This window comes from Rattus norvegicus, chromosome 12 (assembly GCF_036323735.1).
Source record: "Rattus norvegicus strain BN/NHsdMcwi chromosome 12, GRCr8, whole genome shotgun sequence".
NCBI classification, from domain to species: domain Eukaryota; kingdom Metazoa; phylum Chordata; class Mammalia; order Rodentia; family Muridae; genus Rattus; species Rattus norvegicus.
The window spans coordinates 38685484-38712182 of NC_086030.1; the positions used below are offsets into that span (position 1 = coordinate 38685484).

At 48.1% G+C, this 26699-nt stretch overlaps 1 protein-coding gene across 3 annotated transcripts; it reads left to right on the forward strand.

The window, feature by feature from the left end:
- Vps33a (VPS33A core subunit of CORVET and HOPS complexes) lies at positions 1-25185 on the forward strand. Of its 3 annotated transcripts, NM_022961.3 has the most exon segments (13): positions 41-158; positions 1520-1585; positions 2061-2188; positions 3374-3560; positions 6350-6466; positions 8201-8375; positions 11699-11895; positions 16371-16497; positions 18369-18436; positions 19908-20045; positions 21277-21414; positions 23852-24020; positions 24701-25185. In NM_022961.3, coding segments are annotated over 13 exon segments (1794 nt in total). In that variant the 5' UTR covers positions 41-56; the 3' UTR covers positions 24883-25185.
- Positions 25186-26699: the final 1514 nt, after the last annotated feature.

Sequence of the window (26699 nt, forward strand, 5' to 3'; positions counted from 1 at the left end):
AACGGTCCGTCACGTGACCGTGGGCCCCGCCTGGGAAATGCGGGTGGTGGAGCAAGATGGCGGCTCACCTGTCATACGGGCGAGTGAACCTGAACGTGCTGCGCGAGGCGGTGCGTCGGGAGCTGCGCGAGTTTCTGGACAAGTGCGCTGGGAGCAAGGTGAGTGACGGGGCTCGGCGCCGCCGTGCCCTGCCCGGGGGAACTGTGCGAGGCCCTGGGGGCGACCCAGCAGCTGCACAGCAGAGCCCGCTCAGGGTCCCCCAGCCCTGCGCTCTCCCATCTGCGACAATATAGTCCTTTCCTGTCTGGAAGCAACCACGCCCACAGCCCTCTGCACACAGGTTGTGAAAGAGGAGGTGTTACTCCAAACTTTAACTTGGTTTTCAACATGGGTCATTTTATCTCTTAAAGCACCCAGCTTACAAGGGAGGCTGGCTCCGGGACTTCATAGAATTTGCTTCCTTTTTTTTTTTTCCTATCAGTTTGAGATGGGGTATCGCTGTGTAGCCCTGGCTGGCCTTGAACTCAGCGAGTTGCACCTGCCACTGCCTCTGAGTGCTGGAATTAAAGGAGTGTGCACGGCTCCTCCATCGTATTTTTGAGCCAATTCTGGCAGTATAGACTGTTCCTGGTTGTGTAACCCAGGTTGACTGCCAGCTCTCCTCCTTTCTCCTGTCTCAGCCTACCCAGTGCTGGGATCACAGACATGAGCCACCGTTTGCTGGGAGGTTTGCTTTTAAGCATTTTCCCCCCTCTCTTTTCTGAGATTTATTAATTATACCCCATCCCCGTACAGGGAATGGGAAGTTCTAATCTGAAGAGAAAAACAAAAAACAAAAACAAACAAAAAAAACAGAGGCACTTTAAGAATCAGTTTTGGAAATATAACTCCAACTCAGGTGGTTGCCTGAGGCCATTGAGTCACAAAGGCAGATTAAATCACAGGGGACAATATTAAACCGAAAATGATGCAGAAATCAGATAGATATAATAGATTGTGTAGACCGGTATGATGTCTGTGGTTATTGTATTATGGTTTTACAAAGTGTTTCTCCTGGAGGAAGGAGGGATCTCTGACGCCAGTCTCATCAAATCCTCACCTTCATGAAAGATTTTTTTTTTAATCCTTAGACTATGAATGTGATCAGAACCTGTAAAAATCTTAACTCCCACTTTTAGGAGAGTATTAATATTATTATGTTAATATAATATTCCTTGGAACCGGAAAGGTGACTTAGCGGTGAGGAGGGAGTGTTGCTCTTCTAGAGGAGTCCAGTTCAGTTTCCACTAACAGTGGGCCACTGACAACCGCTTGTAGCTACAAATCCATGGAGATCTGACGGGTTTGGCCTCTGAGGGGGAACTGCACCCAAGCACAGACATGTCCAACTACTCATAATTAAAATGAAGTGGCCGTGGGGCAGGGAAAAATAAGCCTTATACAAAGATATTCTTACCGATGATGACTGCCGTTTCTGTTGCTGTTGTTGGATTTTCTGAGTGTTTCTCCCCTCTTGCAGGCAATAGTGTGGGATGAATACTTAACAGGACCATTTGGACTGATTGCACAGTACTCACTACTAAAGGTAATAACGACATATGAGATTTGTCCACGAATTAATAATTAATCGAACCTAGTATTGGTGGTGGGCTTCTGACATAACTTCCTGAATAGTCACTTGCAAAGTTCTATCTGAGCTGTACAAACACTGATTTAATTCATGACTACCGTTCTGCATAAAGGGTGCAGTGAAGTGGTTGTGTGCTTGCCCAGTATGCACAAGGTGCTGAAATTGATGTCTGGCATGACACGCACACACACACACACACACACACAAAGAAGCAAAACCATTTTGCACACAAGCACCGTCTTGTGCGACCATGCCATGGTGCCTTTGAAGGTCTACTGTGTCAGAATGGTTGGCCTGCGGATGCAGAAACAAGACTTTATCTTGCAGCTTGGTCCTTCAAGTTTGGTTTGGTTGGGACTGTGAATTCTTTACAAATCTGAAGAAGACAGAGGTCAGGGTTTTTACTAGTCTTTTGTGTGTGATTCTCTAGGAACATGAAGTGGAAAAAATGTTCACCCTCAAAGGAAGTCGTTTGCCAGCGGCTGATGTCAAGAATATCATTTTTTTGGTCAGACCCAGGCTAGAATTAATGGATATGATTGCCGAGAACGTACTCAGGTACCTCAGAGCTTTGTGGTTCAAAAAATGTTGGGCTTTAAAAAGTTTTTTTTTAACGTTTGTTTGTTTGTTTGTTTGTTTGTTTGTTTGTTTTGGAAGAATGGTGTGTGCCTGTGTGGAGGTCAGAAGAAAACTGGTAGGAATGGGTTCTATTCTCCTGTGGCGGTCCCAGGTGCTTCCCGCTGCTGAACACTTCCTGCCCAGTTGTCTTTATAATGGCTTTAATGTTCCGAGTCCCTTCGCCTCTGCACACCCTCTTGTCAGAGTGTTGGATAGCCATTAGAGGAAGAGTGGGAGCAGACCTGGCAGAACACGAGGGGCGGGGTGGGAGACTTTCGAGAGTGCTCTGAATAGCTGGAGCGAAATAACTTCACTCTCTGAGGATGGCTAAAACTTCCAACCTGTGTCAGCAGAGAGAACCCTGCCTTAAAAACACCGCACGAAAACCTCCGATGGCTACTGTTTTCAAAATGCCAGTGGTCGTGTGTTTGAGTTTCATAAGCAAACAAGAACTGTGGAGTCAAGTAAGTTAGGAATCCACTCTGTAACGGAAGCTGGTAGCACACAGACCACTCTCTGGTATGATGGGGCCCCCGAAAACCTTGACTGTGTATGGCTGCTCTTGGAAGTCCGCAAACAAGGAGAGTAGGGAATGGGAGTTCTCATTTAGTACAAGACTTTGTGTTAAACTGGTTTGGTTAAAGAGGCATTTGTTTTAAAAAAAACACAGATGGGGGCTGGGGATTTAGCTCAGTGGTAGAGCGCTTACCTAGGAAGCGCAAGGCCCTGGGTTTGGTCCCCAGCTCCGAAAAAAGAGAACCAAAAAAAAAACACAGATGTGCTGTTAAAAGATTGTGTGTGTGTGTGTGTGTGTGTGTGTGCGCGCGCGCGCGCGCGCGTGCGCTGTGGTGCCTCTGGCAGCCAGAAGAGGGCGCTGGATACCCTGGAACTGGAATTGTACACAGTTAAGAGTTGCATGTGGGGCCTGGGAAACAAACTGGTGTCCTCGGAAGAGCAGCCAGTGTTCTTGCCCTCTGAGCCATCCCTGTAGCCCCTTGAGAGTCTGTCTTCGTGTGCCTACGTAAGCAGCATTTGTTTGGTGCCTGCCAGATCACGTGGATGCCTTAGAAAAGCAGTTTCTGACCTGAGGAGCATATAAGCCGATCATGGTTATTTCCTTTGCAGTGAGGACAGGCGTGGCCCTACCAGGGATTTCCATATTTTGTTTGTGCCTCGTCGGAGCCTACTGTGTGAGCAAAGGCTGAAGGACCTGGGTGTGTTGGGATCCTTTATTTATCGAGAGGAGTACAGTTTAGATCTCATTCCATTTGATGGGGACCTCTTATCCATGGAGTCAGAGAGCGCTTTCAAAGTAAGTTTGACATTTTCTTAACATCAAACTTTTATGTGTTTTTTTTTTTTTTTTTTTTTTTTTTTGGTTCTTTTTTTCGGAGCTGGGGACCGAACCCAGGGCCTTGCGCTTCCTAGGTAAGCGCTGTACCACTGAGCTAAATCCCCAACCCCTCTTTTATGTGTTTTTAAAGACAAGTTCTCACTGTGTGGACCTGGCTAGTCTGGAACTCAGAGATTCACCTCCTTTTGCCCCCCAAGTGCTGGGGTTAAAGCTGAGCTCCACTAGGACAACCCCACAGACTTTTATTTTGTTGGGTTCATTGCTGGAAGTGTCTCCCTCCTGCTTACATTTGCATCCGTGGTCTCTGTGGAGGGGAGGCCCATGTGTACTCCTGTTGGATGCCGTCTCCTCGGCAAATTGCTTGCTTGTGGTTTTCTACCCAGTTCTTCTTCCTCCTTCTCTTCCCTTTTTGTGTATTTGTCATGTGTGTGTGCAAAAGAGATCGTCCTGAACTGTCACTCTCCACCTTGTTCTCTTGAGACAAGGTGACCAACAGCTTCAGACATGACGTCCACTCCTGTGGTTACACAAGTGCCTGTTCAACCACACCTGGCTGTGTGTTCATGTGTGTGTGATTGTGTATGTGAGAGTATGTGTGCATGAGTGTGTGTGTGTGTGTGTGTGTGTGCATGTGCGTGTGTGTTTGTGCACACGTGTGTCCTCACCTGTGCTTCCCTAGCTCTGGGGTACACAAGTGCCTGTTCAACTGTACCTGGCTCTGTGAGTGTATATTCGAGTGTGTGAGTGCATGTGTGTGCACACGCAGATTTGAACCTAGGTACTTAGGCTTACACAGCAAGAGCTCTCAACTGAGCCTTCTCTCCAGACAGCTCCTCCCCAGCCTACCCCACTCCTTAAAGGCATGGCATTGCTCTATGGCATTGCTCTATGGCATTGCTCTATGGCATTGCTCTATAGTTCGTGGTCACCTTCCTTGCCGTCCTCTACCTCAGCTTGCTGAGTGCTCAGCTTACGGGCACACTGGCCCCCATTGTTCCTTTCATTTGTTTTTAATATCTTTTTTTTAAATACATTTTTTTTAAAGATTCATTTATCTTATTTATATAAGTACATTGTCGCTGTCTTCAGACACACCAGAAGAGGGCATCAGATCCCTTTACAGATGGTTGTGAGCCACCATGTGGTTGCTGGGAATGGAAGTCAGGACCTCTGGAAGAGCAGTCAGTGCTCTTAACTTCTGGGCTATCTCTCCAGCCCTGATTTTAATATCTTGCTTAGTATTTATTCATGACTACAGTATATTTGAATCAAGTCTGTTTTGCTATTTTAGGACAAGGTCTCACGTAGCCCAGACTGGCCTTGAACTCCTGATCCTCCTGCTTCTAATTCCCATCTGGAAGTGTAGATGTTTCTTACCACACCGGGCCAGTGCCCATGTTTTGTTTTCTAGGAAATTCTTTATATAATACGTTAGCTTTAATGTCATCCGCACACTGTAAAATCCACTCGTTTTTTTGTTTTATTTTTAAGGATCTTTTTCCTTTGTTCTTGATTCTTTTCATGACTGCTCTTTTATGTGTTACAGTATTTTGTCTGCATGAATATATATGCACAAGTGTTTCTGCATGTGTGGGTGAGCGAGTTTGGGGCCCAAAATATGAACTTTTAAATATTAATGTGTAGCAGCATTTATCCTAAAATGTCCCTGTAGCCTGAAATGCCATGTGGGATTCCCTGTGGCAGGAGTGGGCCGCTACTGTGTAGGGTTCCCTCACTGACTGTTGTGATCGACCGGGCCCCAGCCGATCCAGTGTTCTGTTTCCAGTGAGTGGTCAGTATGCTCACCATTCAGGGTTCAATCTGTTGTTACTGAGGGTGTAGAAGTGGAACAGTGTGCTCAAGGCCCTCGGTTTGATTCCCAGACCCACCCAAACAGAAGAAAAAACAGGCCATGCCAGCGTTAACGGCAAACTCCTTTAATCCCAGCGCTCAGGAGGCAGAGACAGGTGGATCTGATTTTGAGGCCAGCCTGGTCTGCAGAGGGAGGTCCAGGACAGCCAGAAAAACTTTGTCTTGAAAAACAAGACAAAATGGACCCCTCTCATTAGCTTGGAACTCCTCTTGAAAGCTAGCATTGCAGGAGAGTCGTTGTAGCAATACAGCTTTGTAAGATGGGGGGAGACACGGCTTGTCACTCTCTGCTGTGGGAATATTCCAGAACACACGTCTCGTGGCATCCTTGTCCCGGGCTGTTGTGCTGGGAAAAAGTTATAAACGTCAGTCCTAGACAAGTCAGGGACAAGGCTGCCAGTGTGAAGGCTGCCTGTGGTGTGTTTGCTAAAACAGCCCCATTGTGCGGCTCCCTAACACTCCCCACCCCAGCCACTGTGCCCCTGGGCCTCACAGCTGTCCTGCTCCTGGCGTCAGATACTGAGGAGACACCAGGTACTAGCAGTGGGACGTTGGGACAAAAGGTGCCTTTCTTTTCTTTGAGACAAGGTTTCACTATGTATCCTTGGCTGGCTTGAGGTGCTGTGTAGCCCAGGCTGGCCTTGAACACAGAGATCTGCCCTCCTCTCCTCCTGAGTTCTGGGACTAATGATGCGTGCCACCAGAACTGGTCTACAGGAGAGAACCATTTTGGCTCTTCCCCCTTCATGTTTTTCTTTTGCTTGTCTCAAATGGGGCGTCATGTAGCCCAGGGTAGCCCATTTGACTTGTAAATGGATGGTGATAGTAAAACGGTTGATGATGGCGGTCCACAGTAGCAGACTTTGTCTCCACAGGAATGCTACCTTGAAGGCGACCAGACAAGCCTGTACCACGCAGCCAAGGGGCTGATGACCCTGCAGGCGCTGTATGGAACTATCCCCCAGATCTTTGGGAAAGGAGAGTGTGCTCGGGTGAGAACCTTCTGTCTCCTGGCTTTATCCAAAACAGGGGTGAAAGGGGGACACTTGAGAGACACACTGACCCCCTTACCTCTCGTGCATCCACGTTGAGACCTCGTTACCCATGCATCTGTGTCGAGGACTTTCACAGTCACTCACTGGTCAGTACTCACAGGGCTTTGGGAACATGCTCACCGTGAGATGTCCCCAGAGGTGACCAAGGCCACCTGTGCACTCACTTGGTGGCTTTGCCATTTAGATGTGTTCTGATCATGGCGCAGGTGTGTAGTGTGACTTAGGTAAGTTTCGTCCAGGCCAAAGTCACAGAGCTCTTGGCTGTGAGTCCTGTATGAACAAATGGTTTTTCAAGACACGGTTTCCCTGTGTAGCCCTCGCTATCCTGGAACTCCCTCTGTAGACCAGGCTGGCCTCAAACTCAGAGATCGCCTGCCTCCACCTCCTGAGTGCTGGGGTTATAGGTGTGTGTCACCACCGCCCAGCCTTCAGTAACGTATCAGCTGACTAAACACAAAACAAGACACGAGGTTTCGTATTGATCTGTGGACAGAAGCTATGTCCAGGGGCTGGAGATAGTGATTCACCCTGCTCTCCCAAAGGACCCAAGTTCAGTTCCCAGCCCCCACATCTGGCAACAGCCACTTGTAATTCCAGACTCAGGGCACATGGTGCCCTCTTAAAACCAATGGTCAGGGGGCTGGAGAGATGGCTCAGTGTTTAGGAGCACCGACTGCTCTTCCAGAGGTCCTGAGTTCAATTCCCGGCAACCGCATGGTGGCTCACAACCATCTGTAATCTCTGTAATGGGCTTTGATGCCCTCTTCTGGTGTGTCTGAAGACAGTTACAGTGTATGTATGTAAATTTTTAAAAAGTGTATTAAAAAAAAAGTTGGACACTGAACTCATATGCACAAAGCCACTCCCAGACAGATGTATACATGTAAACAAAAATAGCTAAATTTTTTTTTTTTTTGGTTCTTTTTTTCGGAGCTGGGGACTGAACCCAGGGCCTTGCACTTCCTAGGCAAGCGCTCTACCACTGAGCTAAATCCCCAACCCCATAGCTAAATATTTAAATTCCTTTTCGTTCTGTGCATCTTTGAGGTTATGTGCAGGTAACCACAGGGCGCAGAGAGTGTAGATGGGTCTGTTTTTACTGGACTTACAGTAGTCGTAAGCTACCAGAGGTGGGGCTGGGAATTGAACTTAGGCTATCTGCAAGAACAGTGAGTGCTCTTAACCACTAAGCCATCTCTCCTGCCTAAAAATAACTAGATCTTAATAAACAAACAAACAGGGGGTTGGGGATTTAGCTCAGTGGTAGAGCGCTTGCCTAGGAAGCACAAGGCCCTGGGTTTGGTCCCCAGCTCCGAAAAAAAAGAACCAACCAACCAACCAAACAAACAAACAAACAAACAGAAGCTATGGCCAGAGCTCATAGGTACCTGTGTTTCTCTTGGGAACATCAGATCAGGGCAGGCTCCTGCCCCATCCTTAGAGCTAGCAGTACATAACTAGCTGCCTTGTGTCGCAGGCACTGGCTGTGTCCGATACCGCGTCTGATGGCGGTTCACTGTAGGCACTTTCTGTTAGCCGTTTATTTCATTATCCGTCTGGCCCTGGCTGCTTTTCTGTTTTTCACCTTTGGATTGTTGTTTTCTCTGTAGCACAGTCTTAAACTCTGCCAGGTCCCAGGAGTCTTCACCTCACCCCATGTTTTGTTTCCAGCAAGTGGCCAATATGATGGTCAGGATGAAAAGGGAGTTTACAGGCAGCCAAAACTCAGTGTTCCCCGTGTTTGATAACCTCTTGCTGCTTGATCGCAACGTGGATCTGCTGACGCCGCTCGCCTCCCAGCTCACGTACGAAGGACTCATCGACGAGATTTACGGCATTCAGAACAGTGAGTGGCTGCCACGTGCGATTTCTCTGGTCGCTGTTCGGATAAAGCATCGGCTGTGTGGAGGCCGGGGCTTTACGTCTCGAGTGTTGTTTGAATGTCCAGGGGTTCTGTTTTTCTTTTCCTCCCCTCAACCCCCTGCCCTTGTGTTTTGAAGCAGAGTGTTCATAGCCCAGGCTAACATGGAGTCTGCCATAGCTCAGGCTGGCCTTTGCCTCCTTAATGTTATGGTTACCTTGTGCTTATTTATTTATTTTGAGACCAAGTCTCACTGTGTGGACCAGGCTGGCCTCTGTCCCCCAAGAACTCAGATTAAAGGTGTATGCCACAACCTTATTTATTATCTTTAAAAGATATTCTTAATTTGTTCTTGACAGTTTCGTACATGTATATAATATATTTCGATCACACTTACCTTATTTAGAGTTTTCTCTACATTGTTTATTTATTGTGTGTGTGCGCACATGCATGTGCATGGGCACCTACCATAAATACATGGAGGTCAGAGGACAGCTTTCAGGAGTTGGTTCTGTCTTTCCACAGAAAGGGTTCTGGGGACTGGACTCAGGACATCGGGCTTGGCCACAGCACCTTTACCCATTGGCCTCTCACTGGCTGCTGAATTTTTATATTTTTGATACAAAGTCTTGCTTTCTAGCCAGACAGGCCATGAACTCTGGCTTCTTGGTTTAGCTCCCCAGTGCTGGAAGTCCAGCCTGGTCACCACCATACCCAGACCAATGATTATTTAGAAACTTTACTTTGCATATGAGTCAGCACAGCCCACTTGTCTCGTGGGCCTAAGGCTAGTCATCTGATGACCACACTGCTGACTCAGGCTGGCCGGCTGTGCCTGCTGTGCACGAGCCAAGGCTAGCCACACATGCCATCACAGCCCCCTTTAGCTGATGGAGAACAGGAGAGCTTCTGGGTCTGAAAGGAAGTGTAATGTACAGACAGATGTTCAGGAGCAGAGAAACAGCAGCAAATGAGGAAGCTGGGACAACTAGTGTGCCTTGAGTTGAAGTGTGCAGACAGTGAAACTCAGTGACTACTCAGGAGGTCCAGGTTACTGGGTGGAAATCTTGGAAGATCAGGGATTAAGGGGTGATTAGGCCCGAGGGCACAGCATGTTTCATTTGTCTGGTTTTGACCAACATAATATTTGATTCTGTTAGCATTTAAAATGTGAGGAATTATTAATAGTCTTGATTTATGCCACGTATGAAAAACACCTATGTTACGGCAGTCCCTAGAGCTCACTCCCACTTAGTGGCCAGTGGCCAGGGGTGATAGCTCTTTTAGATAAGGTGTTCTTTTCCATGGATGGTCAAGCACACACACACACACACACACACACACACACACCGATGCACACACACCCAGGCCTGCTGTCTCTCTTGGCCCTGGCATCTTGACATTCTAGAGCTGCAGATATTTAAGATGTGAACCCCACAGAGCCTGGGAGGTGGGCTGCGGGCTACCGCCGGTTCCTTTTGGGGTGAAAATGTCTAGAACCGACTGCTGCAGCCTTAAAACTGTCCTAAACGCCTGCAGATTGTTAACTGTAAGATAGCCAAAGTGGTAAATTTGTGTTCTGCACTTTTTATCAAGTCAGTGAGTGTGAGGCTGGGCAACAGGACAGTGGCAGCTGAGGGTAGAGAAGAGGTGTTTCCATGAGAGACTTTTTTTTTAACATTTATTTATTTATTATGTATACGTCATACAGCTTTCTGCCTGCATGTATGCCTGCAGGCCAGAAGAGGGCACCAGACCTGATTATAGATGGTTGTAAGCCACCATGTGGTTGCTGGGAATTGAACTCAGGACCTCTGGAAGAGCAGGCAGTGCTCTTAACCTCTGAGCCATCTCTCCAGCCCCTCCATGAGGAGATTTAATGATACCTTCGTAGGTCTTGTTCCTTTTTTTTTTTTTAACTTGTTCCCCGAAACGGTGTCCTAACCTCATTCTTATTGGAAGAAGAGTTCATTCCAGGGTGCTGGATGGCCCAAGGCAATCAGAGCTTGGCGTGAGCCTCTGCAGAGTGCACCCAGGAGGTGGTTAAAGGAGGGCTGGAGTTAGGGATGAGGAAGGGTCTGTGGAGGGGTGGCCTGGGATGGCTGTGTGGGAGGAGGTAGGAGATAGCGCACACGTGGACTCACAGGCTCAGAAACTGGGCAAACAGAGCAAAGGAAACACCACACACACACACACACACACACACACACACACACACACACACGCACACACGCACACACACACGCGCGCGCACATGCGCGCGCGCACACACACACACACCAGTGCTCTGGCCTGCCTCTGCTGTAGCCCAAACCCCAGCAATAGCATTCATTCTTGGAAGTCTCTCTGTCTTTGCAGAATTTATTTTTCAGAGTAAATTGGAAATCAAATTGTACCGATTGTCTTAAAGGCCACAGGTGAGGGACAGGGCAGCCGTGTTCATTGGCTCTTCCACCCACCCCGTGAGGTGTACGGTTGAACCTGGTGCATCCACTGAGCCTTCTTGCCAGCCTTCAACTTCACGTGTGGTTTTTATAGTGATGAACATTCCCTCGGCACGCACGGGATAGAATGCTAATTTCCAGTGTGTCTGGGTTAAGGAGTTATTTCCTAACGTAGGTTAGCCCTATTGGTGTTGTTTACTTTCATGACCTTAAAAGCACCTACGCATATAACCTTTTTTTTTTCTTTTTCTTTTTTTCTTTTTTTTTTTTTTCGGAGCTGGGGACTGAACCCAGGGCCTTGCGCTTGCTAGGCAAGTGCTCTACCACTGAGCTAAATCCCCAACCCCGAATATAACCTTTTATTGTAGGTCAGGTTACCTTTCTTTCCCAGATTCCATAATAGGGAATTTTTAAGGGTCAGAAAGTATGAATATCATGTAGCCAGCAAGATGATGCAGCTCGTACAGACTCCTCACCACCTTTCATTACTTACCGTGAACAGTCTGGAATTCTCTATCTTGTTTGCTGCCGCACGGTGCAGGCTGGTGTCAGATTCACAGCAGCCCTCCTGAGTGCTAGGATCTACCTGGGGCATCTCCATGTCAGTGAAATCCCTTTTCAGAAACTCGTTGTTGCGGTGGTTCCTCTCTCTGTCCACAATGACAATTAGAGCCGCCATGCCTGGGCAGGGGCCTTGGAACATGAAGACCCAGAGCTGAGTGCCCTTGTCTCCTAACACTCTCGGGGGAGGAGTCACTGCTGGGCTTGTGGCTGACCACAAACACATTACTGTTCTGCAGTGAGTTGCAAGAGGAATTTTGTGCCCAGGCATTTGAGTCAAATGTCTGTTCCCTCCAACCTCAGGTTATGTGAAGTTACCTCCAGAGAAATTTGCACCCAAGAAGCAGGGCGGTGGTGGCGGGAAGGACCTTCCCACAGAGGCAAAGAAGCTTCAGCTCAACTCCGCAGAGGAACTCTATGCCGAGATCCGAGACAAGAACTTCAACGCTGTGGGCTCCGTGCTCAGCAAGAAGGCGAAGATCATCTCCGCGGCCTTTGAGGTGAGGCGAGCCATCCTGTCGGCCATCCTGCCCGGGAATGTTGAGGGAAGGATGCTCCTGGCCATACACAGGAGCTTTGCGGCTCAGACTCCTGTTTGCCTGAGATGTTTAGTGTGTAATCAGGTTTTTTTTTTTTTTTTTTTTTTTTTTCAGAGCTGGGGACCGAACCCAGGGCCTTGAGCTTGCTAGGCAAGTGCTCTACCACTGAGCTAAATCCCCAACCCCGTGTGTAATCAGGTTTAAACCAAACTAAGAAGGCGGAAGGAACCTTATTAGAAAACAATCCCTTGATGCACTCACAGTCTACCAACTATTAAAGACAAGAGCAGATTTGCATGCTAGAGAGGTCCCCATGCTTGCTGACTTTTATGTAAAGAATTGAATCTTGGCTGAATATTTGATAATCTGGACCTAGGGCACCTTCAGTGTTGTTCGCTTTGTTTTCAGAATGAGGTGATACTTTGATTTTATAATTGTGAGTACATATACATAATATACAGCACAGAATGGCAGGGGTATGTTTAGGGCCATTCCAAAATAATGGAACCAGGCATGGCTGCCACCACTTTAATCCAGCGCTTGAGAAGCAGCGGCAGATGGGTGTCTGGCCAGCCAGGGCTGCAAGCGAGACCTCGCCTCAAAAAAAAAAGAGGTGGAGAAAGAAAAGAAAATCATCCTTGGAAATTAAAGGTTCTCAAACTGTGTGTGTGTGTGTGTGTGTGTGTGTGTGTGTGTGTGTGTGTGTGTGTGTGTGTACACGTGTACCACTTGTGCATATGGAAGCCAGAGATCACCCTACTTTAGGTGATGTTTCTCAGGAGCTATTGGGATTTGTTTTTTGTTTTGTTTGTTTGTTTGTTTGTTTGTTTGTTTTTGAGATGAGGTCTCTTTCTGTAGTCCCGGCTATCCTAGAACTTACTTTGTAGACCAGGCTGGCCTTGAACTCAGAGGTCTGACTGCCTCTGCCTCCTGAGTGCTGGAATTAAAGGCGCCACTGCCCGGCTCCTTACCTTGGATGTGTGTTGTTTTTTGTTTTGTGTTTTTGAGACAAGGTCTCTAGTCCTTCAGCACAGGCTGCTGGCCAGCAAGGCTCCAGGATCCCCAAGCCCCACCATCTCTCCTTCTCCAGCACTGAGAGTACAAATGCATGCCACTGCCCTTTTTTTCCCCTTTAGATTTATTTATTTTTATGTAGATGAGTGCCTGACCTGCATGTGTGTTTGTACACCACATCCAAGCCTCGTGCCATTGGAAGTCAGAACAGGGCTTGGATCTCCTGGAGCAGTGAGCACCCAGTGAGTGCTAGGAACTGAACCCTGGTCCTGTGTACGAGCTTCAGTGTTCTCAACGTCTGAGCCATTTTCTCATCTTGTACCATCAGCTCTTTATATAGGTTCTGGGTGTCAGACTCCCATCCTGACACCTCCCATCCGATACCTATCGTCCCGACACCTCCCGTCCCAACACCTCCCGTCCCGACACCTCCCGTCTGATACCTCCCGTCCCAGTACCCCCTCGGCATCCACTCTCCACAGCTGTCTCCTCAGCCCCCACTTAATGATTTAAAAAAAGGAAAGGAAAAGAGGAAGAAAGAACTGAACTCAAACAGCAGTGTTACTTGCGTTACTTTTCTGTCACTTTGATTTATTTGGTGTTTTTGAGACAGGGTCTGTGGTAGCCCAGGGGGCCTGAAACATGCTTTGTAGCCAGGATGTAGCTTTTATGACCTTGAATTCTTGACCCCTCTGGGATCACAGGCTGCACACTACAGCTGGTTTGTGCAGTGCTGTGGACTAAAGTCGGGCTTCCTGTGTGCTGGACACTGCCAACTGCATCACATACCGAGTCCCTAAGGAGCGTTTGGAAAATCATCTTTTTTTTTTTTTTTCTCCTCCCAGACAGGGTCTCACTGTGTGGTCCCGGCTGGCCTGGGATTCCTGTAGGAAAATGCTAAGTTTTCTGTAACTAAACCGTTGTATTTTTTAAGAACAGAAATCTTCCGTATAGTGAGATTACCGCAGTTCACAGTGTGCGGTAGCATTGACTCTGGGCTGCCAGATTTAGGCAGCGTCCCTGGACAGCAGTGCCCGTGGCCTGCAGATGCCCCACGTTGCATGTTCAGTACCGAGGCTTTAGTAGGCACTGCCAGAACTGTGTTTTAGTTAGTGTTTGGACATGTATGTTCAGAAGCTAATGCTTTGGACCCTATGTTCATTTACGTGGTCCTGTGTGGACTGTGGTCGGCAGTTTGAGCAGCTTGGCAAGGGCTGGTGTGTGCTCAGCAGTTGAGAGATCTGCTTTTGCAGAGGACCGGAGTTCAAATCCCTGCACTCACACCGAGGGCCTCACAACCACCCGTAACTCCAGTCCCGGGGGATCTGAGGCCTCCTCTGATACCTGAACTCACACAGAGAAATCCACACATAGACAGACAGACAGACAGACAGACACTCAGACACACACACTCACACACACACACACTCACACACACACACAAGTACACACACGCAAGTACACATAATTAAAAATAAAATAAATATTTTTCTTTAAATCTGGACTGCAGTATACCTGTCTCATCTTAATACTGAAGATTCAAGGGTACCCAAGGTTTTCTTTTTAAGAAATGTTGTTATTTATTTTTCTGGTCCTGGGGATTGAACTCAGAGTCTTGACCGTACTACACAGTGCTTTACCTCTGAGCTGCGTCACCAGCCTCGGCTTTCTTGGCTTTTAGACTTCTCCTCAGGGTTGTAGTGACAGTGCCGTGCCAAGTGTTCCTCTTTGTGGGCTGTGAGAGCATCAGTGTTCTTTAAGAAGTCCATGACCTTTGTGAAGTCTTCTCTCCCCACTGCCCTCTGTGGTAGGGTGTGCAGCCCTGGGGTGCCGCTGAGGTCTGGCCAGCATGGCAGTGGCAGGGGAGCCCCACAAGTGTGAAATGATAATGAGATCGAAATCCCCAGCGCCCAGAGTTTCATTACCACCTTCTGGCCTCCTCTGCGTTAACCGGTTCATTCTTGTCGAGCTGGCTTTGAAATGCGGGGATTCTGTAGACTTTGAAAATAACTGTTTAGACTCGAGACAGAAACTGGGAGAGTTTGAAAACCACTCCTTGTGTTTTGTTGTTGTATCTGTGACTGTAATGCTGTCTTTCCTCAGGATTCTATCGGTATAATTAACTCCAGATCTCTGGAGACTCTTCTGGGTGACGTTATTGAAATGTTCTCTTCAGGTGGTGGCAGCAGCAGTGGCGCACACCTTTAATCCTAGCACTTGGGAGGCAGAGGCAGGTGGATCTTTGAGTTCAAGGGCAGCCTGGTCTCCAGAGCGAGTTCCAGGACAGCCAGGGCTGTCACACAGAGAGACCCTGTTTCTACCGGCCCTCCTTCCCCCACCAAATAAGTTTTCATCAATAGTGGGATTAGTTTCAGTTACACAGAACATTTTTGTTGTCAATTTTTGATTTCTGAAATGGTCTCCTGGCCAAGGGTGACCTTCAGCTTCTGGTCCTCCTGTCTTCCCAAGGGCTATAAGCCAGCACTGGCATGCCTGACTTCAGTGTGTGTGTGTGTGTGTGTGTGTGTGTGTGTGTGTGTGTGTGAGAGAGAGAGAGAGAGAAAGAGAGAGAGAGAGAGAGAATGTGTGGGAGTGTATGTGGATGTTTGTATGAGTGTGTGAGTGTGTATATGAGTGTGTATGTGTGTGAGTATGTATGAGTGTGTGTATGAGTGTGTATGTGTGTGAGTATGTATGAGTGTGTATGAGTGTGTGAGTGTGTGAGTGTGTGTATGAGTGTGTGTGAGTGTGTGTGCATGAGTGTGTGTGACTGTGTGTGACTGTGTGTGACTGTGTGTGAGAGTGTGTGTGCATGACTCTGTGTGTATGAGTGTGTGTGTGTGTGAGTGTGTGTGTGTGTGTATATGGTACCCCAAGGTCCCACTCCTGCTCAGTCAGTGCTATTCTACCACACTGTATCCTCAGCTACCTTCAATATTTTTGTGTATGTGTGCGGTGTGTTCATATGTAGGCGTGTAGGTGCTCTGCTGCGTGCAGAGGCCAGCAGTCAGTGTCCTGCTGTCATTCTCCCTCACTCCCTTCTTACAGGGTGTCTCACGAACCCCAGCCTAAATCCTCCTGTCTCCACCCTGCACAGGGCTGGGCTTGTAGGTACCCAACAATCACAGACAGGAGAAAAGTAAGTACGGTACCGCTAAGTATGGGACCCACGGGGGAAGGACAGGACTTCTACAGTGTTCTTTCATTTCCATGTATGCACACACACACGCAGACACACACGCACACACACGCACACACACACGCACACACACGTACTGAGCGGCACCGCATTCACTTCTCTCCTGTCTGTGATTTTAGAGCTGGGTTTAGCTTGATTTGCACTCCCTCTTCATGATGATGCCAATGAAACACCCTGTGAGCTGCTCCCCTGCCTCACGGCCCTGCCGCCTGTTCTGTTCCAGGAGCGACACAATGCTAAGACGGTTGGAGAGATCAAGCAATTCGTCTCCCAGCTTCCCCACATGCAGGCGGCCAGGGGGTCGCTTGCCAACCACACCTCAATTGCAGAGTTAATCAAAGACGTCACCAGTAAGTACCCCTTATCGTAGTTCTGACCCTGGGCGGTCAGCTGTGGTTTTATGTATTTATTTTATTGTTTTGGTGTTAGGGATCAAACTGTGCATGTGAAGCAAGTGCTTGACCACTGATCCACCCCCAGCCGGTTCCACCTTAGCATCGTGCTTGTGTCCCAGTTGCGGTAAATGGATGGATTTTGTTAGGCAGGGGCTCGTGGACCCAGATTGGCCCCAAACTTGATGTACAGCCAGATCTGCCATGAACTTGCATGACCTGGCATCCCCTTACCTGTACCTCCCCAGGGACGGGGTGACAAGTGTGTGCCACTGTACCTAAGTGTAGGAATGTTCACAGGAACGTGTGCCCGGGCTAAAGAAACAGCCCTGTGGTTCAGAACATTAGCAGACCCTAGTTCAGCTCCCAGCCCCCAGCACCAGGTGGTCACAGCTGCCTATAACTCCACTCCAGGGGATCCCCCAGCCTCTGAGGGCGGCTGCACGCACCCAAACACGAACACACTGACCACACACACGGGAATAACAATGGAATCTTTTAAAAGTGTTACATTTATCATTTACTCATCTTAAGGTAAGTTATCTAGAATAACAGAAAAGCACTCATCCAGGTAATGATAGGAAACAGTTTGTGTTCTTAGTAATGTTTTTCTATTAAAAGGATTATCTAATTAAAACTACGTGATGCTCTGGGATTTTGACGGGATTCTAGTTTTGGTCCCCTTGAACTGTGCAAAGCCCTTGTAACACTAGATAGCATCTGGGAGACTGAGGCAGGAAAACCACAGGTTCAAGGACAGCTTGAGCTGCATTGTGAGACTCAAGCAAGAAAGAAAACGGACTGGGAAAAAGCTTGGACACTAGAGGGCTCACCTCACGTGGCAGCAAGTGTCTGTAGTGCCAGTGCTGGGGGCATTGAAGGCCAGAGGATCTCAAGTCCAAAGTCACTTTCAGTTTATATTCGTGAGTTCAGGGCCAGTCGGGGTGGGCTACGTCAAACATTACCCTAGAAACAAACTAAGCCAGGTGTGGTGGCCCACACCTTTAATCCCAGTGGTCAGGAGGCAGAGGTGAATCTCTGTGAGTTTGAGGCCGGCCTGGGCTACAGAGTTCCAGGCTAGCCAGGGCTATACAGAGAAACCTTGTCTGAGCACCAACCACACAACAAGCAAAATACACAAAACAGACAGACAGCCAGGAGCCATTCTGCAGAGATGGTTCAGTGTTATAAGTAAGGACTGCTTTCTCTACACAGCAGCCTTTAACTCCATCTCCAGGGGATCTGAAGACCTCTTACGGGGTGGGCGCGCGCGTGCGCGCGCGCACACACACACACACACACACACACACACACACACACACACACACACAGCCAAAAGATAAGGATTGCTATGAATTCAAGCCTGGGCTACACTGTGAGATCCTGTCTTTAGAAAAGAGTAAAAACTTCTAGAGAATGGTCACAGAGCCTCCTCACATGGTGCATATTAACAAGATGGAGTCCATTTGACTCAGGGATGCAGAAGCTTGTTCAGCACCAAGGGTCAGGAAGATGCTTTGAATCTTACTTGAGTGCTGGAAAGTTAGTTCTTTGTCTCCTGGTGACACAGGCAGGGGCCAGCTGACATGAGGCCATGCTCTGGGGAAGCGAGTACTCCCTGATACTGAGGCTCCCGCCAAGTCCTGACCTGGACGGAGCAGTGTGCAAGTGTAACCCTCAGTGCTCTGTGCTTCCTGCTTGCCCCAGGGTCTCCACCTTCGGGGGTCCGTGCACCTCATTTCCTAATCCTGCTCACGCTGGAAGCTTAGCGCTCGAGTCAGCTGACCCTGTTGGGTTTCTAAGTCAAACATTTGCTGGTTACATTCTAGCTTCTGAAGACTTCTTTGATAAGTTGACGGTGGAGCAGGAGTTCATGTCCGGGATAGACACCGATAAGGTAGGTAGGGCCATTCCACGCCAGAGCTGACGTGCGTCACTGTGAGATTAGAGCCAGGTAATTGTTCCCTTGTGGTGGTATCTGTGGTGTTGAGACAGAAACTCACTAGGTAGCCCTGGCTGGTGAGAACTTGACCAGTCTGATCTTGAATTCAGAGATCCTCCTGTCTCTGCCTCCTAAGTGCTCAGATTAAAGAGGAGCGTCATTCTACCTGGCTTTCAATCCATTGTGCTGTGTGTGTGTGTGTGTGTGTGTGTGTGTGTGTGTGTGTGTCTGTCTGTCTGTCTGTCTGTCTCTCTGTGTGTGTCTGTCTGTCTGTGTGTCTGTCTGTCTGCCTGTGTGTGTGGTGTGTGCTGTGTGTGTGTGTCTGTCTGTCTGTGTGTGTCTGTCTGTCTGCCTGTGTGTGTGGTGTGTGCTGTGTGTGTGTGTCTGTCTGTCTGTCTCTGTGTGTGCTGTGTGTGTGTGTGTCTGTCTGTCTGTGTGTGGTGTGTGTGTGTGTCTGTGTGTGTGTGTGTCTGTGTGTGTGTTTGGTCTGGGAGTGTAGGTTATTCATAAGAGAGCACCTGTCTGATATACCAGTACTCCCTCTGAAATAAACAACAACAACAACAACAACAACAACAACAACGGAAGCATTTAAGGCCAGCTTTGACTACATAACAAGTTTGAGGCCAACCTGGGTTACAGGAGACCCTGTCTCAAAACACAAAACCAAGGTGACTTGCATTGTTTGTTTGTTTAATCTGTTACATAATTTCTTCAAAATTATATCGCTATTAAAAATAGTTAATTGGGGGCTGGAGAGATGGCTCAGTGGTTAAGAGCACTGATTGCTCTTCCAGAGGTCCTGAGTTCAAATCCCAGCAACCACATGGTGGCTCACAACCATCTATAATGAGATCTGATGCCCTCTTCTGGTGTGTCTGAAGACAGCTACAGTGTGATCATATAAATAAAAATAAGTAAATCTGGGCTGGAGAGATGGCTCTGTGGTTAACAGCACTGACTGCTCTTCCAGAGGTCCTGAGTTCAATTTCCAGCAACCACATGGTGGCTCACAACCATCTGTAATGAGATCTGGTGTGCTCTTCTGGTGTGTCTGAAGACAGATACAGTGTACTCACATACATACAATAAATAAGTCTTTTTTTAAAGTTAATTGTTCACTTTGCAAAGGTTCCTGTTTTTAAGAAGCATTCCTATCATTTTATTCGAGGTAAATCAATGATGTTTTAGGGAGGCCAAGTCAGAGGTAGATGTGTCTGAGCAGGACATTTGGTTGCCCAGCAACGTCCTCACCACCTTATGGTCCTGTGTGTCAGGTTGGGGGCTCAGCGACGAGGGGACAAGCCTCAGCAGGTGGAAAATGAGAAAATGAGCCACTCTCCCACATACTGCCTTGGGGAATATAAGACACCTCAAGTTACTTTCAGTCTGTGGACTAGTCAGTCTGTGTGTCTGTCATTTCTAGGTCAACAATTACATCGAGGACTGCATTGCCCAAAAGCACCCGCTCATCAAGGTCCTGAGATTGGTTTGCCTCCAGTCTGTGTGCAACAGTGGGCTCAAGCAGAAGGTTCTGGACTACTACAAAAGGGAAATTCTCCAGGTAGTAATCAAAGACGCTTTATTTGCTAAGTAGGAAAATATCCCTTTCACAGCCGGTGTTTAGTGTGAACACTGTCCTGTTTTGTTTGTAAAACCTGTTGTTTGGTGAGGAAGTGGTGGCAAACTCCTTAATCTGAGCGCTCAGGAGGCAGAGGCAGGTGGATCTCTGTAAGTTCGAGGCCAGCCTGGTCTACAGAGCAAGCTCCAGGACAGCCAGGACTACATAGAGAGGCCTTGTCTTGAAAAAACAAAACAAAACAAAACAAACGAAAAAAAAAAACAAACAAACAAAAATTCTGCCATGACCCGGCAGCACGCCGCACACAAGCACTCGGGAGGCAGAGGCAGGCGGGTCTCCGTGAGTTGTTTAGTGAGAGCCTGTCTGAGGGACAGTTCTCCTGTTTGAGTGTCTCAGGCAGGATTTGTTTGCCATTACCTGTCACTGCTCAGTATTCGCTCAATAGTTTTTACCCATTTTTGTTTCCACCTTTTTGAGTTACACAAAGGACAGAGTTTCCCTAAGATTCCAGGAGTGCAGGCAAACCCAGCTTCCCCAGCCTCAGACGCGCCCAGCCGCACAGTTCGCCTGGGTTCCTTCCGACTCCCATTTACCTGTGCACACAGGATGTCTGTGTACACAGATTTCAGAATCAGTCTGGGCTTCAGGGTCAGCATGGCTGAATGCACACTGCTCTCACTGCCTGTGACCTTGGCCAGGTAGTCAGCATTTCTGCCAAATGGTGTAGCAATGGCTGCCTCGTGCAGTGCAAGGGAGCTGACCTAATGATTGCAAAACACCTGAGGGAGGGGTTCTACATGGCTTGGCTAATACGTGTTTCTTTTAAAGACAGGAATAAAATTCTAGGTACAATATTTTGTTATTGAGTATCTCAGTATTAAGTGTGCCTAGAGGTCTTAACAGTGCACATCTGCCTTTTGAGAGCTAAGTGTGTACCATACAGAGATATGACTTCTTTAATGCTCACGTTGGTTTATAAACATGGACTGTAAAGTAAACATCTTAAATCAAGCCTGAAACAGAGCAGGTCAATAAGCGTCTCAGCGTGAGTGGCCCTCTACCCTGTCCCCTCGCTCTCCACAGTCAGTGCCTGACCTTGCTAACGAGCCCCGGGGTACAAACCATACTGATTTGTTAGGGCTCCTCTTTGGACGTCTGCAGGAGCCCTTTTCCTGACCTAACATCACTGCCTGCCAAATGCCTTCTGCTTCAGACCTACGGCTATGAGCACATACTGACCCTGAACAACCTGGAGAAGGCCGGCCTGCTAAAGGCTCAGACAGGGGGCAGAAACAACTACCCAACGATTCGGAAAACATTACGCCTCTGGATGGACGATGTCAATGAACAAGTAAGCTCCACTCTGCTAGTTCACCACGACAGCCTTCATGTGTGCATCTGCTCACCTGCCAAATGTCTTTCTCATTGTCTTGGTGTGTGCATGTGTGCATGTGTGCATGTGCGTACAACTTGCAGGGATTGGTTCCTTCCCTTTACCGAGTCAGTTCTGGGGCTTGAACTCAGCCTGCCGGGCTTGGCAGCAAGCCCCTTTACTCTTTTAGCCTTCTTCCCAGCTCTTCTTTGCTTTCTAAGACTCATCTCTGTGCTTCTGAAAAGCAGTCATGTGCTGCAGCCATCAGGTCTCAGCAGCAGACAGTGCTGTCAGCTGGGGTGGTTTGACATTAATACAGGTGTGAACAGAGCAGACATTAATACAGGTGTGAACAGAGCAGACGTTAATACAGGTGTGAACAGAGCAGACCGGCAAGAGGTGATTCAGTGTGGAGTGCTCACCAACCGTTGTCACTCAGTTCTAGCCCACACATCATCACAGCTGAGAAGCCAGGGCAGCAGGAGCTGGAGGGAGCCAGGCCTATCTCACCCACCCGGGAACAGGGATGTAGAGAAACTTGTCATGAACCAGAGAACTGTACAGCTGAGGGCTTCTTGCCTCCAAGTGTGTCACAGACCAGAGGGCAGGGCAAACCAAGTCAAGCCCACGCTGCTCTCCACTCTCCAGCTGTCCCATGGTAGCTCCCATTGCCCCAGCCCAAACAGAAGTCATCTGAGTTCTGGCACAGCACCCACAGGCTTCTGGACACAGGCCCCTAGGAGATGTGTGGGGACATCAGGGACATCCAGTACATGTGCTCCGGGAAGGGACGCAGCTCCTGCCACAGCTGCCCTGTTCTCACCGAGGCAACCCTCGTGGCCAGGTTTTAGTCCCTCCAGGAGACATCTAGGTATCCAGCAACATTGCTACTCATGCTGTGCTCTTGGCCTGCAGAGCTTCTCATGGCTTTACACTCATCACTAGTGGGAGGCTGCTCAGTATGTATGTTACATAGATAGTGTGTCAGCTCATCATGTATGTTACATAGACAGTGTGTCAGCTCATCATGTATGTTACATAGACAGTGTCAGCTCATCATGTTTTTACATAGACAGTGTGTCAGCTCATCATGTTTTTACATAGACAGTGTGTCAGCTCATCATGTATGTTACATAGAAGTGTGTTAGCTCATCATGTATGTTACATAGACAGTGTGTCAGCTCATCATGTTTTTACATAGACAGTGTGTCAGCTCATCATGTATGTTACATAGACAGTGTGTCAGCTCATCATGTATGTTGCATAGACAGTGTGTTAGCTCATCATGTATGTTACATAGACAGTGTGTCAGCTCATCATGTATGTTACATAGACAGTGTGTCAGCTCATCATGTATGTTACATAGACAGTGTGTCAGCTCATCATGTATGTTACATAGACAGTGTGTCAGCTCATCATGTATGTTGCATAGACAGTGTGTTAACTCATCATGTATGTTACATAGACAGTGTGTCAGCTCATCATGTATGTTACATAGACAGTGTGTTAGCTCATCACTCTTCTTCTTCCCCTCAAGCCCACCTACTGCCTAGCAAGGGCTCTTAAGAGCCTTCATGGTGCCCCATTCTGGTTCTTTTTAATTGCTACATAGTGAGAGGTTCTTGCTTGTTTATTGGTCCAGGAAATTAAACCCAGGCCTCACACATACTAAACATTCATTCTGCACTGATCTCCTTGTGTGTGTGGCAGGGGACAGGGCGGGTCTTACTCACTGTAGCCCAGGCTTGCCTCCAACTCCCTGTGTAGCAAATGACCTTGAATCCCTGCTCCTTCAGTCTCAGTGTCCCAAGTGCACACCTATAATCCCAGCACTCCGGAAGCTGAGGCTGGAGCATGCTAAGTTTGAGACTGGCCTAAACTCCATTGTGGGATCCTGTCTCAAACAAACAAATGAAGAAAGGGAAGGCAGGCTAGAGAGAAGGCTGGGTGGATAAGAGCATTTGCTGCTCCTCCAGTGGATGCAAGTTTGATTCCCAGCACCCACATCATGTGGTTCACAAGGCCCTGTAAGTCCAGCACCCACTGGATTCTTCAAGGCCCTGCATTGTTTTTTTTTTTTTAATCTTTTTTTTTTCTTTTTTCTTTTTTTTTGGAGCTGGGAACCGAACCCAGGGCTTTGCGCTTGCTAGGCAAGCGCTCTACCACTGAGCTAAATCCCCAACCGCAAGGCCCTGCATTGTTAAATTCATACACATGCAGGCAGATACATGCTGTACACATAAATAAACATAAACTCAAAAAGGAAGTGCAGCCCTGGGTGCTAAGGGTAAAGAGTGGATTGGAGCAAGACACAGGAAGGCATAATGTGAGTTTCTGTCTCCCATCTTATAACTTCAGTTAGCAAACGACCAGAGGTGACTCTCAGTCCTGTGTTGTCTTCTTTATCTGTTGGCAGAACCCCACAGACATATCCTACGTGTACAGTGGTTACGCACCACTCAGCGTGCGACTCGCCCAGCTCCTTTCTCGGCCAGGTTGGAGGAGCATCGAGGAGGTTCTCCGCATTCTCCCAGGGCCCCACTTTGAAGAAAGGCAGCCACTGCCCACCGGGCTGCAGAAGAAACGTAAGTTTCATCACCCACCCACAGTCAGCGTGCTGATTATGTGACTTACTGTTGTGCACATGCTTTGCAAAAGACATTTGTAACATACACTGTAAGCCCCAAGCTGTGCTCTGCCCTTGGGGAAGGCAGCCTACACTCTGCTCTGAGACCGAGGACTCAGAGTGGTAAGGTCAACATTGGCATTCCAGGGCCTCAGATGAACTGGCTGCCCCAACATGCACTTGGCCTTTTTATTCTTTTTCTGTTTTTAAAATATTTCTATGATCAGTGTGTGTGTGTGTGTGTGTGTGTGTGTGTGTGTGTGTGTGTGTGTGTGTGCGTGCGCGCGCGCATGTCTGTGTCTGGGGAGGTCGGAGGCATCTGCTTTAGCTAGAGTTACAGGCAGCTGTGAGCTGCCTGTTGTGGGTCTAAGAAATTCAATTCAGGGGCTGGAGATTTAGCTCAGTGGTAGAGCGCTTACCTAGGAAGCGCAAGGCCTGGGGTTCGGTCCCCAGCTCCGAAAAAAAAGAACCAAAAAAAAAAAAAAAAAAAAGAAATTCAATTCAGCTCCTCTAGAGGAACAATTTACATCTGAGCCACTCAGCCTTCTCTCCAGCCCCTTTATATCCTTTTAAATGAAAAAAAGCTTTGAGAGGCAGCAGTCTTATGTACATTTGAATTCTGAAATGTTTACATTTTAGGCCAGCCAGGAGAAAACAGAGTCACACTGGTGTTTTTCCTCGGGGGCGTCACCTTTGCTGAAATCGCAGCCCTGCGTTTTCTCTCCCAGCTGGAAGACGGAGGCACAGAGTATGTAATTGCGACCACTAAACTGATAAATGGAAGCAGCTGGCTAGAAGCTCTCATGGAAAAGCCTTTCTAGGCTGTCAGAGGGGACAGTGAGCTGCCCCTGAGAACGTGTTGCCCAAAGGACATAAAGCCAGGAGCATGGAGGCAACGGGATTGTGTTCCTTCCTGCTCCTCTCTGTGCTCCTAAACCCTGAAGAAGGGAGGGTCGGCCTGGGTAAGGACACAATGAGCTGGGCGTGGCGGCTCATGCCTAGAACTCCTCCACTTAAGAGACACAGGCAGGAGGATCGCTGCAAGTTTGGGACAGCTGGGGCTACATAGTGAGTTCCAGGCAAAAGCCCTCCCTTCCAGAAATAAAGGAGACCCTGTTTAGGAATTTTTAAGCTTAAAGTCTTCATTTTCTGGAATAGACTGTGGGGATGATAGCCCCAGCAGCCACGCAACTGTGCACGGGCATTAAAAAGGAGAGCTAAGGGGATAAATAAGAAAATAGAAGCGGAATTCTGACCACTGACTCACGGTGGCATTTTCTAGACCACCTATGCCCAGGAGAGTGGTTTTGGGTTGAATACGAAGCCAGCATCGTCCATCGCGTGCTTCTCCCTGCAGAGCACATTTGTGTCTCCAGTCTCGGCTGATGTGATTCCTCAGGCAAGCTTTGTTTCCTCCTGAGAATCTGAGAAGCTTGAAGGAGCTTCTTGACATGATGACGTTTCTGCTGTCTGCGTTGACTGCGTCTGTGCAGTTCTCTGATAAAGAGTGAGCTAAGCGCCAGGCAGCCTCTGCCAGCTAACCTTCGGAGGCACTTCTGGGTGTGCACGTTGTTAACTCAAGACTCTCTGGTGTAGGCGCCCCTGATGGGACTTCTGTCTTCCTCCGTGTCCTCTGTGGTTGGTTCTTCTGCTCCTTCAGATTCATGCAGCTGTCTCAGTGGAAACTGCCACATGCACCTCTCTAGCCCTCTGACTGTACTCATCTTCACACTCCCCTTTACCTGGTCAGTCTGGTGACCGAGTGCACTGCGGTCAGTGTCAGTCACACAGTGACAGTGCCTGTGCTGCAGGGAGCAGGAGCAGGCATGTTGCTGCCAGTGTCTGCCTCCTGATCATTTCCACATCTGAAGGAGTTAAGAGCGCCAAGTGGCAGACCAAGTTGATGGTTTTTCTGTCATCACCCAAGTCTCCAGAAAAGCTAGCCTGATTCAGCCGGTCTGGTCCTGGCCCAGGTGAAGTTTCTGTGGTTAATAGTTTTCCTCTTGCTTTTTTCATGTAGCATCAGGAACAATACACTGCACATTATAAGTGACTGGAATTGTGTTTTTAAAAGAAAGAAGCCTAGAATGGAGGATGTCAAAGATGGTGTTTGTTTCTCCTGGAGTTAATTCAGCCTTGATAGTCAGTGTTTGGGGCGGCAGGTGGGTGTGGTAGACATTCCCAGATGGGAAAACATTCTTGGCTTAGAAAACTCTCTTTTCAGACTCTTGTTATTCCAGGGAGAGTAGTTTTACCTTTGAGCCCCAGCTGCCAGGAACTGCAATCTGCCTTGTCCTCAGTGATTTACTCTCTTGGGAGTCAGAGCAAGTCTGTCCAAGTCTCCTTGGTTTGGGTGTTTGTCCAGTGAACAGATACTCAGTTGTAATCTCATGTGTCTGCATTTGTTTCTGAGTCTATATTTGCTTTCTCAGAGCATAGCAAGGTCAGCTCCTAAAAATGTACCCAGCAGAAGACCTTTTTGAAAACCACACACTTGCTTCCTCTGTATTCCAATATAAAGTGGTGGTGTCTACATTATGCCCTGTGATGTAAGTCCCCTTAGTACTCAAAGCTGCCTTTGTCTCTTAAGAGTATGCTCTGAGAAAGACTGTGGGAACGGAAGGCTTATTCTTAGACA

Bases quoted from the DNA above. Each gene is read 5' to 3' on its own strand.
- Vps33a (XM_039089725.2), top strand. From the start codon at position 57: ATGGCGGCTCACCTGTCATACGGGCGAGTGAACCTGAACGTGCTGCGC. The intron at 3,561-6,349 runs GTAAGTTTGACA...TTGTCTCCACAG, and splicing joins AGTCAGAGAGCGCTTTCAAA to GAATGCTACCTTGAAGGCGA. The intron at 11,896-16,370 runs GTGAGGCGAGCC...GTTCTGTTCCAG, and splicing joins TCATCTCCGCGGCCTTTGAG to GAGCGACACAATGCTAAGAC.